General features: G+C 31.3%; 1 protein-coding gene across 3 annotated transcripts in view; it reads right to left on the reverse strand.

Moving 5' to 3' along the window:
* Positions 1-12,842, reverse strand: part of LOC111064306 (secretin receptor) — a 169,742-nt gene that overhangs the window by 5,027 nt on the left and 151,873 nt on the right. For all 3 annotated transcript variants that reach the window (XM_039436091.1, XM_039436089.1, XM_039436090.1), the window contains 5 exons: positions 9,999-10,161; positions 9,023-9,153; positions 7,825-7,910; positions 3,717-3,858; positions 571-766 (listed from right to left, as the gene is read on the reverse strand). In XM_039436091.1, the coding sequence (XP_039292025.1) occupies positions 571-766; positions 3,717-3,858; positions 7,825-7,910; positions 9,023-9,153; positions 9,999-10,161 (718 nt within the window). The remainder of the gene's footprint in view (positions 1-570; positions 767-3,716; positions 3,859-7,824; positions 7,911-9,022; positions 9,154-9,998; positions 10,162-12,842) is intronic.

A 12,842-nucleotide genomic window follows, 5' to 3' on the forward strand; every position in this document is an offset into this window, starting at 1 on the left:
TTATATGTTGCGCATTTACGGCGAAACGCGGTAATAGATTTTCATGAAATTTGACAGGTATGCTCCTTTTTAATTGCGCGTCGACGTATATACAAGGTTTTTGGAAATTTTGCATTTCAAGGATAATATAAAAGGAAAAAGGAGCCTCCTTCATACGCCAATATTAGAGTAAAAATCAGACTATAGAATTATTCATCATAAATCAGCTGACAAGTGATTACACAGATGTGTGGAGAAGCCAGTCTATTACTGTATTTCCATAAGGTCTATAGTTTCAATCAGGTACTTGTGGATGAGAATACTGCGTGAGGTCTACTGTTCACAGAACTACTAGTAATTCTCAAATGGCAAGTCTTGAACTTTACATTAGTTTGAATAAAATCATTTTTGCCCTTCCCACTATAATGTTCTATGGCGTTTTTAAAAAAGTTCCCGTTATTCTGTGTCACTCTGTATAATAATATAATACATAGATTTTGTCAAGTAGCTCAGGTACAAAGGAAGTGATAGGCATCTACAAAGATGAAATAACGCAGATAGCATAAACCAGCCAATGTGAGACTGTCTTACTTTTACGGTTGTCCCGGCCCTTGCCGTAGTGGTGTGGCCTGACAGCGCACGTGTTGGAGTATTGGCCAGTGGTCTCAGACTGGCGACGTCGTTTGTTGGCAGCACTGTTGCTGGGCCATCTGCGCAGGCACTTTTTGTTCAGCTCCGCCCTAACTTCGCCGTTCATGAAGCAGTACAGTAGTGCCACGAATGAACCCTGCGAACGTCAGCGTTAGGTTAGGTTAGGTTAGGTTAGGATAGAGGGGTGAGAATCAGAGTGGTCTCGGAATCGGGTTCACATAATGGAGAAATCGTTGAAATATGAAGCAGTGAAGCAGAGAAATATGAAATATGAAGCAGAAGATAAACAGTGAGAAGAAATAAAACATTAATAAGAAGAGGAATAAGAAAAAGAGAAGAGCAGTGGGAAGAAGAAAAAATAAAAGAAGGAAAATATTAGTAGAAGGAAGAAGAAAAAATGAGAAGAACAGTAGAAAGGAGAAGTAAGAAGAGGAGTGGTAGAAAAAGAATAAGAAAAAAAGTGAGGAGGAAAAGAAGAAGAACAGTAGAAAGTAGATGAAGAGTGGGAAGGAGAAGAAGAGTGAGAAGGAAAAGAAGAAAAAGGACTGTAGAATGGAGAAGAAAAATAATTAGGAGGAGAAGATAAACAGTGAGAATAAATAATAAGAAAATTAATAAAAAAGGAGAAGAGCAGTGGGAAGGAGAAGGAGAAGGAGAAGAAGAAGAAGAAGAAGAAGAAGATGAAGAAGAAGAAAGAAAAGAAGAAGAAGAATAATAGTAGAAAGAAGAAAAATATTAGTAGAAGGAAGAAGAAAAAATGGGAAGTACAGTAGACAGGAGAAGAAAATTAAGAAGAGGAATAGTAGAAATGATAAGAAGAAAAATGGAGATCAGTAGGAATTGAAGAAGAAAAAAGAGGAGGAAGAAAAGAAGAGCAGTAGAAAGTAGAAGAACTGTGAGAACAGTAGTGAGGAGAAGAAGAGTGAGAAGGAAAAGAAGAAAAAGGACTGTAGAATGGAGAAGAAAAATAATTAGGAGGAGAAGATAAACAGTGAGAAGAAATAATAAGAAGAGGAATAAAAAAAGGAGAAGAGCAGTGGGAAGGAGAAGGAGAAGGAGAAGAAGAAGAAGAAGAAGAAGAAGATGAAGAAGAAGAAAGAAAAGAAGAAGAAGAATAATAGTAGAAAGAAGAAAAATATTAGTAGAAGGAAGAAGAAAAAATGAGAAGAACAGTAGAAAGGAGAAGTAAGAAGAGGAGTGGTAGAAAAAGAATAAGAAAAAAAGTGAGGAGGAAAAGAAGAAGAACAGTAGAAAGTAGATGAAGAGTGGGAAGGAGAAGAAGAGTGAGAAGGAAAAGAAGAAAAAGGACTGTAGAATGGAGAAGAAAAATAATTAGGAGGAGAAGATAAACAGTGAGAATAAATAATAAGAAAATTAATAAAAAAGGAGAAGAGCAGTGGGAAGGAGAAGGAGAAGGAGAAGAAGAAGAAGAAGAAGAAGAAGATGAAGAAGAAGAAAGAAAAGAAGAAGAAGAATAATAGTAGAAAGAAGAAAAATATTAGTAGAAGGAAGAAGAAAAAATGGGAAGTACTGTAGAAAGGAGAAAAAAATTAAGAAGAGGAGTACTAGAAATAATAATAAGAAAAATGGAGATCAGTAGGAATTGGAGAAGAAAAAAGAGTAGGAAATGAAGAAGAACAGTAGAAAGTAGAAGAACTGTGAGAACAGTAGGAAGTAGAAGAAGAGTGAGAAGGAAAAGAAGAAGAAAAACTGTAGAAAGGAGAAGAAAAATGGAGAAGACCAGTAAGAACAGTAGGGAGGAGGAGAAAAGTGAGAGAAGGAAAATGAGAAGAATAAGAAAAGGAAAAGTTTTAATAAGAAGAACAGAGAAAAAGAAGAACTTTCCAAGTAGAAGAACTGTGAGAACAGTAGGAAGTAGAAGAAGAGTGAGAAGGAAAAGGAGAAGAAGAACTGTAGAAAGGAGAAGAACAGTAGGGAGTAGAAGAAAAATGCGAGAAGGAAAAAATGAAAAGAAGAAAAAGAACAGTATGAAGAAGAAGAACAGAGAAAAAGAAGAACTTTCCATTTTTTGAAGGGTATTTTTTGAAACTATTACAAAGGTATTTTATAACTATTTATAAAGGGTATATTTATAATACTAAATTTTATGATTCACCTTGTTCACTTTTAAAATAGTACTTTTTTGATTGGATTGTCCATCGTCATCACCATCTTTCATTCTAAGTTTGGAAAATTCTTTATAACTTGGTATTTAATTGCATTGCTATAGTGTATCTACCTTTTAGTTTTACTAACTTTTAGTCATTAATTATAACTGGCTGTTTCTGCAGCCAATTATTTGTTTTTCTGCCTATAATATCAACATTTACTCATATCTTTTTTTCAATCTGTATTTTTCTCAATTTAGTTTAATATAATATCAATTTTTATAATTTATTTTATCGGTTTCAAATTCAGCGAATTACGCCAGGCCCTCACAAACACAGGCTTGAGCCTACATGTGAGTCTCTCATAACGTAAGGGTGTTATATAAATGTACTATAACTGTACTGTATTATTTGTAAATTGTGAGAATAAAATTTGATTTGATTTGATATAACTCAGTCAATGCCAAACATAAAGCCATTTCAAATACATATTTTTATCAGTCGCACAAGCGAGCACGTTTGTTATCAAAAACAAAAGAGAAGCTACAATAATTTTGATAACAAATGAAATAAACAATCTTTCTGTCGATGACAAAAATTGTTCAAAGACAAAAACACTGTTCATTAAACTTTTCTAAATTAAAACTCTAAAATCCTGATCAATATGAGATAAATATATGATTCATATATATGTCCCATATGACCAGGTGACAATATTAAGTTATACTTTATGTACCGGTATTGTATGTAATGTGTCACGGATGGACACGTTAAGCCGTCGGTCCCGGCTGCCTAAAAAGCAGTCTTTAGGTCATGTCAGAGACCCTGAAATTGATCAGTTGCGACCTGGGAAAACTCTGACACCAGACCTGAGCCAGCCAGGTCACTCGATATTATTATTATTATTATGTAATGTATTACCGAACATAATAAAAAATTAAACAATTCTAAAAAAATCAAAACTTGTAGATTACTTACCTGAAATGAAGCGAATAGCTGATCACCGAAGAGCCAAATTATCTCGATTTCAGGTCCGCAGTCAACGTATGACATACTTATAAATATGGCATAGTGGACTCCAAATAGTGGCATAAGAACCAGTGTAGACTTAGCCCATCTCCTGAAACATAATATAAAGCCCCAAAAATGTTTCATTAAAATTCTTACAAAAGAGACTGCTAGCGAGTGTATCTACGCTTTACACTATGCAAAAATATTATTTATTTGATCGACATTGAAGTTATTGTGACATTTGTTAGTGAAATAAATGATATACCATATTTAGTGAAATAAATGATATAATGAATAAAATAGAAAAAACGTTTATTGACCAAAACAAAGCGACCTTGAGCAAACCTTAAGGCTGTGCAAAGGCTAAAAATAAACTTTCTACTGGTGATATTTTTCAAAGATTTTCGATTTCTATATCACCAAGGTATCAAAATGAGAAAGTTTTCTCAGGAAAACATTTTTTTTCCGATCATTACTTTTGAGATATGAGCGCCTAAAGTTTAAAATTTTGGGACAGAACATTTCAAATTCAGTTAGAGATAAATCAATGAGATTTGATCGATTGATTCTCCATGGTATTGTTGATCTAGTAAAATAAAAATTTCCTGAAAATATAAATTTTTGAGAAAGTTATTCAATTTACTAAAAATGACCAAGAATAACTTTTTGTTGAGTTATTTTTGGTAAATTGAATAACTTTATCAAAAATTTATATTTTCAGAAAATTCTCGTTTCACTAGATCTACAATATCATGAAGAATCAATCCTCCAAACCTCATGGATTTATCTCTTACCGAATTTGAAATGTTCTGTTCCAAAAATTTAAACTTTAGGCGCTTATATCTCAAAAAGTTATGATCGGGAAAAAATGTTTTCCTGTAAAAACTTTTTCATTTTGATAGCTTGATGATATACGAATCGAAAAACTTTGAAAAATATCACCAGTAGAAAGTTTATTTTTAGCCTTAGCACAGCCTTAAAAAGATTGTTTGACTAGCTACCATTAAAAATTTACAAAATATCTAAATTCAAATGAAAATTATTATAGAAAATAATGTAATTATTCTATTATCAAATGTAAATGTTCGTATCAATCAGTGAACATCATTTCTTTTTTACAAGAAAATAATGTAGCCTATATAATAATTAAATTCATTCATTATTCACATTATTTTTATCATCAAATGATAATATCTGATAGTTCTGCAATACCACCTCGGAAAATGTAGACGAATTTTTATATTATCTGTTGTGATAATTGAAAAAAAATTATTAAACGAAAATCCAAATTAAATGCTGTAATTCACCCCGAAGACTTCTGCTACTGCAAATATTGACAACAGGGTAAACAGCTGGATGGAAATTCGATGAGCGCTACTATTCAAAAATTATTTGTCAGCCCGGGAATCCTGTTTTAGGAATCCTAATTTGTTCACCCTGTTGTCAATATTTGCAGTAGCAGAAGTCTTAGGGGTGAATTACAGCATATTTAATTTGGATTTTTGTTTAATAATAATAATTAATTCATTAGAATTTGGACAATTGCAATATCTCAGAAATTTCCATCTGTAAAAAAATCATTTTCTTAGTCTCAGTTCTTATTTATGAGAGTTGGAGGTAGCATTTCAGCAAAGCAAAGAGTTAGTTAAATAGAAAGCTCTCAGTGGGCCTATAACTATACCCATATTTCTTACAATTTAAACGGCTCTTAAAATATTTTCTCATTGCAACTTTGAGTTCAGTAGGATGTCAGTAACGGTAACTTAATACTTATATTTCATACAATTGAGACAGATATTCGGATATTTTCTATTTTCAACCTTTATTTCTCAAAATTTTGGAGGAATGAGAAGATATATGAGTTTATTGTTAAGGGAATAGTCGTGCCAGTTGATCTGAGGTATGTGACCCTAAGGACTCTAAGCTTGGAATTACTACCACTCTTTTAGCTCCTTACTAAATTCAACCCTATGTCTCCCTTCATCATAAAAGCCAAATTAGTCCCTGCGCTACAGAGGACCTCTAGGCAGCAAAATCATGGAAGATTTGATTAAGGCTAAGCAGAGAGTTTATGGTCCTTTAGTGAAGTCCACGTTATAATGGCAGTGGACAAAGATAGCAGAACAACGTTGCCGATCCTCTGCCTTTTCAATGCCTTCTGTAGCTGATACAGATTTATTTATTAACTGTTCATTCTGGTTTAAAATAATCAGTTATATTTTATTAAAAGGAAAAAGTTATATTTTTCAATAATTTCATAATGAATTTTCCTGATTAAGATGAAATATTTTGTTAATTATAATTAATTCTACACTGTTAAAAGACGATCTGGCAACAGAGCAAAGCGAGAAAGAGATAGCGCTATCCACTTTGTTGAATGATAGACAAGGACAGCAATACCATTTCTAATCAAACACTGCCATTATAACGTGGACCTCACTATAGATTTTTCTTCAAGTTTTTAAAGGAAGGTAGCTCAATAGAGAAATGATGAAAAATGTAGTCACTGGAAATCTCAATACCATATGCAATATTTATCATTATTTTCCATAGAATTAATCCATAATTGTGTAGCCTATATTTCTCTCATATTGTAATGTGAGACTCCTATAGTCTCCTATAATTTGAGTTTTCTCATATTGTTTCTAATTTCCAAGTCAATCCTGGTGTTGCACGTATTTCTAATTTGTTTCACTTTTCTTTTTAGGGCTATTGAAATTATTGAATACTACATTAGATATATCAAGTAGGCTACCTTTTTATTTTATCACAGCACGACTAGTTTCAACTCTTCAAGAGCCATTGTTGGGAGAGTTTAATAATCTACACTATTGTGTGGTCCACGTTATAATGTCAGTATTTGTTCAACTTTGGAATTGCTATCCTTGTCTATCATTCGACAAAGCCGGTAATACTATCCTTTTCTAGGTCCACAACGATGCCAATTATGTTTTTGACAGTGTAGAAATATAATTAATTAATGCAGAGAATCGGCATCGCTATTCTCCTATCTTTATCCACTGCCATTATAACGTGGACCTCACTATAGAATCAATTTGTTCCATCTATATTGAGGTCTACGTTATAATGCAGTTTTTGATTAGCAATGATATTGCTATCCTCGTCTATCACTCAACAAAGCGGATAGCGCTATCTCTTTCTCGCTTTGCTCTGTTGCCACATAGTCTTTTAGCAATGTAGTGTTAATAATTAACTAACTAAATATTTCATCTTAATTATGAAAATTAAATTTGAAATTCAAAAATATAATTTATTACTTAATAAAATAAAATTGATTATTTTAAACGAGAATGAACTGTTAATATTACATCACTAAACCTGTATCAGCTACCGTCTATAGAAGGCATTGACAAGACAGAGGCAACGGCAACGTTGATCTCCTATCTTTCTCCACTGCCATTATAACGTGGACCTCACTATAATCTGTTTTGTCCCATTCTTAACGGAGTTATTTCTCCTCATTGACCTTTCCCACTGTTAATATTCTCTTATCTTTATAATAAAGGCCTACTTAGAATTTCGAATAATTAAGCTAGGTTTACACCAAACTTATTAACAAAATGTTAATTATAAACAAAATTAATAACTTAATCCCTTATAGATTCTATTAGATTGAACGGAATTTGACAAACACATATGTTCATTATGTAAATGATAAGTTATGTTCAATCTAATGAATCTATAAGGATTAAGTAATTAACATTTCTTGTTGGTTATCCATCTTGTTTACACTATTATTATAACTATTGTATTTTAATATAACTTTAAAGTGAAAAAACACTCACATTCTTTGGTGTGGTGACCGTTTCGTGCTGGTATTACACATTCTCAAGCCCGACAGAAACTCCTTTCTGTTTCTGAGTTTCTTTCAGGCTTGAGAATGTGCAATACCAGTACGAAACGGTCGCCACACCAAAGAATGTGAGTGTTTTTTCACTTTAAAGTTATATTAAAATACAATAGTAATAATTAAAATTTGTTAATAACTTTGGTGTAAACCCAGCTTTATACATTTTTTAATATTAAAAATATAGGAATGGCACTACGTACTCACTTGAACCTCCGGTTCTGTTCATTTACTGACGCTTGTAGCTTCGTCAATAGAACCCTCACTATTTTTATGAATAGAACAAAATTTAGCTGAAAAAAGAAAGTTAGGCCTATTTGAAAAATAGAAATGACAATTGAAAAATATAAATGCACTTTGTTTATTTAGCGTATGGCAAATACACATAAATAATACACATACAACACATGAATAATATTACCAAATTCTTAAACATAGGCCAGGAAATCCATAAATAAAATATAAATGCAGTATTTACTTTTCACAAAACAGAATGCCAATAGGCAATCTATTACAAAACAGAATGACAATTTTAGTGTTTTCATCTAGAACTAAGAAGTATAATTTACTTAAATTTCTGATAGGCACTGAAAGAAACGGAAATTCTTTGTAAAGAACAATTGTGTTTGACAATTTCAATTCTATGACTATTCATTTAAATTAATATTTTCATCCTGAACTCTTTGATTTTATTATTGGAACATATTGAAGAAATAGACACAAACTTAGAATTCCGTTTTACAGTCACACTAAATCACAAAGAAACTGGCACTTCACATCTATCAAATTATATAACTCCACACCTGACCACTTGAAGGAACTCACATGCACACAATTTAAAAAATTATTGAAAGCAGTGTTAATTTATGAATGTTTGTACACCGTACATGACTATTTTAAAATAGATTGGAATCGTTTTATGTGATTAATGTGTTTTATTGTTCTGATACTGACTGATATTAGTGTTTTTGTTCTTGTTTTGACTTACTTTAGTGTTAAAAATTGACGAAGTCCTTGTATTTATTCATGTGAATATTTTATGACCAATAAAATTCTATTCTATTCTATTCTATAACGAGGTATCTAGTAGAAACCTTTTTCAATTCTCGTTGCTTTAAACTCTTTTTATCCAAGTTCTATTGTTCGGCCCAAATACGGAGGAAAACAAGATTCTCAACTCTCAAATTGTCTTATTCCCTTGAGAATATAAAACTTGTATTAATTCTTATGTATAGTTCTTGAACATTCTAGACAACATTCCAATTTTAAACATTTTTCAGCAGCATTTTAGACATTTCCATTCTTATTCTAGACCACTAAAAGAGATCTATGAGGCTATTTTGAACTTCTGAAGCTATCTATCTTTTATCAATTATAAGGAGGAGAATAAATAGATTTTACTCACTAGAACAGAAATGGTGGTAGGGCCTTTGACCAGCATTACAATTAATGCATTTTCATTGGTGGTCCAGCACATACTGTTCTCCCAAACGATTCTGGCCAGGGCCCATATTGCAACAAATAGAAGAGGTAGACCTTGAAAAGAAATAGTCTCAATTAGAAGTGAAAATTATTTCAAATAATTTATTGCATACAATAACATTAGACTGGAGTAGAATAAATATTGAATTAGGCTGATTTAATTAAGTCTTTAAAAATGTTAAACATTTCATACGTTGTTTTGAAACTCCAACCTTCCAGGTTCAAGTCTCTGATTGTTGAACCTGATCTTCCAGGTTCTGATTGTGGAAAAAGTTGGGATGAGAAATGTCAGCACTAATCTACAGAAATGTGTATTTTATTGAGGGCAAACAATAAAAATAATCTAATTTCATCCCTATACTTTCGAATCAATGAGACAGTATCAAAGTTCCCTGATAATTCACCTTGTATAATTTATTGTGAAATATTAATAGCCTTTGTTATTGTTTATTCTATTATGTACAGTTCTGACACCTCATAACGTAAATGAATTCCTAGTTTCTGATTAAACTCAAATTTTATACAAGAAATTACATTAAACGCACTTCTACATTTTTGAAGTTCTCTTTTCCATAAACTAGGCCAGTACCGTATTTTGCCTAGTAAATTGATAGTGATTCAACTTTGGATACATTGCCATATCATCAGTCATACAATAGTCACCTAATATTTAGATTTAAAGTGTTTGAAAATATTTTGTAATCAACTTACCCCATTCCAGAGCAACATATAATAATATAATCAGCCATGATACTGTATAATATTCAGGTACCCTATATCATAGAGAAAAGATAGCATAGTGCTATCTTACTTAATCCTAATACTATCATACTATCTAAAACATAAGCTTTATTTGGAAATTGAATATTTGAAAATATTAAATAGCCTACTTAACTCACCCCATCCCAGAGCAACATACAGTGATATTGATGATGTATCCGAGAATAGAGCTAGAAATATCAAATTATGCAAATAGAGTCCCTCCATCAATATCCATGAATAGTTTGCCAGTAGGCAGTATTGCCATAAGGTGACTACGGCTCTGCAACTGGCCCAGTCTTCCTGAAATCAGAAACAAATTTTGTCCAATCCAAATAAATTGAAACAATTTAATAATATTTAGGATGTATTTTATTCAAACAATTTGTGTCTTAACTTCCTGAAAACCTGTGACCTACAGTTTAGCTTTAACCCTAGGTTTACTAGCACAGATTCCCTCAAATTCCTGGGTATCATGCTTGACTCGAATTTAAATTGGAAAAAGCACATTGATTATATAGCTGGTAAACTCAGTAAGGGTTTGTTTGTCCTACGTAGATTAACTCACATAGTTAATCATGAAGTTTTTAATGAGTGTCTTTTATGCTCACATCCATAGCCATTTAGCCTATGCGATTCAGCTCTGGGGAAATTGTTCGGCATCTGTTAAACTTTTCAGACTCCAGAAGAAGTCTATTCGAATAATTTGTCAGGCACCACCTCTTTTTTTAGCAACATGTAGGCCACTTTTTCGTAAACTAGGCGTCTTGACTCTCCCATCTTTATATGTTTTTACTTGTCTGATGTACATGGGAAAAAACCTTAATGAATATAGTCGAAATGGTGACACACAATTATCAAACCAGAGGAAGGTCAAATCTCAGAATTGATTCTCACCAATATGCGAGTCCCCAAAGGAATTGGAGAAACATGTCCGTTAAGTTATTCAATGAGCTTGCCCCTGAAGTAAGACTGTTGAGTACCTCACTATTCAAGTCACACATAAAAGGCTTACTTACAGAAAGATGTCTTTATTCTGTTGGAGAATTTTTTGAATAGCTTCAGTGTTTAACTGTAACAGCTTTGTTGTGACTTGTGTTGGATCCCGTTTTAATACCTGCTATTTATCAAATATTGCTGCTGTTTATTAATATTTGCCAATTTTGTTGTAATTTTTTTAAAAAAAATGATATTTTGACTATATTATTATTTTTAAAATATTTTGACTGTTTTTAATTTTATTGTATTTTGACGTTTGTTACAACACTTTGTGTTTCATGACAATAAAGGATTATTGATATTGATATTGATGAGAGAGAAACAATAGAATAGTATAGAATAGAATAGCTGCCTTTATTTTTACCTATTAGAGAAAGAGTGAGAGAGAGACAGAGAAAAGAAAGATTCAGATCCATATTCCTTTATGTCTGTGTTTAATAAAACATAATTCAACCTACTTTCTAGGCTAGTACAGAATTGAAAATTTCTCGATTCAGAGTACTTTGCAGGTACTTCGTTCTTGTGTGTTTTGGACGTTATTTTCCAACTGATAATCATGAAAATAGTACCAAATTGTTCAGAGAAAAATCCAAATTCCAATTTTCCAACTATAAAATGACTTTAAAATTCGATGAACTTGGAGAAAATTTGGCAAAGTTTGACGTTCAATAGAAGAGATTTGTTAAGTGATATCAAAATTTGGAGATAAGGCGCGAGATGTTCAAATCATTCTGAACAATTTGGTACCATTTTCATGATTATCGGTTGGAAAATAGCGTCCGAAACACGCAAGAACGAAGTGCCTGTTTCAGCTCTTTTTCCGAATTGGAACATTGCTCTTAAGCGTTGAAAACATTAAAATACCATGATGAATAATATTAACCTACTCTCCTGAACTCCATGAAGAGTTCTACTACAATAATATAGAGCAAAGGTAATGAAATATGCGAAAATTGTGGTTCAACTGTAATGTTTTCACATGAAACGTTGAGTTTTGGACCTTTAGTCTATGTGGGGGAATATTATTATTTCCAGAAAATATTTGTTATTGAATTGAGATGTAAATGTTTTATTGATGTACTTTTTGATGGAAATAAATTGAATTGAATTGAATTAATTGTCCCCCTATTAATTACTCTTATTATCGGAAGATTAAGAGGATTAAATCAATTAAATTTAAAAAAATAATAGCATTTTCTTCAATTTTCAATTTACCCTGAATGTCCTCAGCTTTTTTGATTAGAAAAAAAATTATATTAACCTTCTTAATTTTCTACATTATATTAAATTTTAATTAATAAACCTATTTAAATTAAATAATTTAAATTATTTAAATCAATTGAATTTTTTACCTTTAAAAACCAAAATAACTATAAATCTAAATATATTATCCATAAGAGGGCTCCCCCCCCTTTTTAGGATTCTTCCAAAATGAATTAATTAAAACCCCTTATAATTCTCCCCAGAATTATAATTTTAACCTCATAATCTCAATATTTATGTATGTTTAAATCAATTATTTCTCTATAAACAATTTTTCATTTAAAAAGAAAAATTTTAAGAATAATACAGCTAAATCTTTTTCTATTCTAAATTAATAGTATTTCCTATAATATAATTTTTTGAATATAATCCCTTAGAAAACACATTCACCTTTAATTTGCAATTTAAAATCATATTTGAATATAAGGTTTAGAAAAAACCGAGATTTCAATTATATAAACTATATTTACCTATAAAATTGAATATACTCCCTAGGTTAAAGCCTAAAATTAATTTAATAGGAGGAAGTTTCGTAATCTATAAGGCCCCCCCCTTTTTAGGATTCTTCCCAAAATGAATAATTTTAAATGAATTAATTAAAACCCCTTATAATTCTCCCCAGAATTATAATTTTAACCTCCATAATCTCAATATTCATGTATATTCAAATCAATTATTACATATAAGCAATTTTCCCTAAAAAAGAAAAATTTTAAGAATAA

Source organism: Nilaparvata lugens, chromosome 10 (genome assembly GCF_014356525.2).
Source record: "Nilaparvata lugens isolate BPH chromosome 10, ASM1435652v1, whole genome shotgun sequence".
Lineage (NCBI taxonomy): Eukaryota > Metazoa > Arthropoda > Insecta > Hemiptera > Delphacidae > Nilaparvata > Nilaparvata lugens.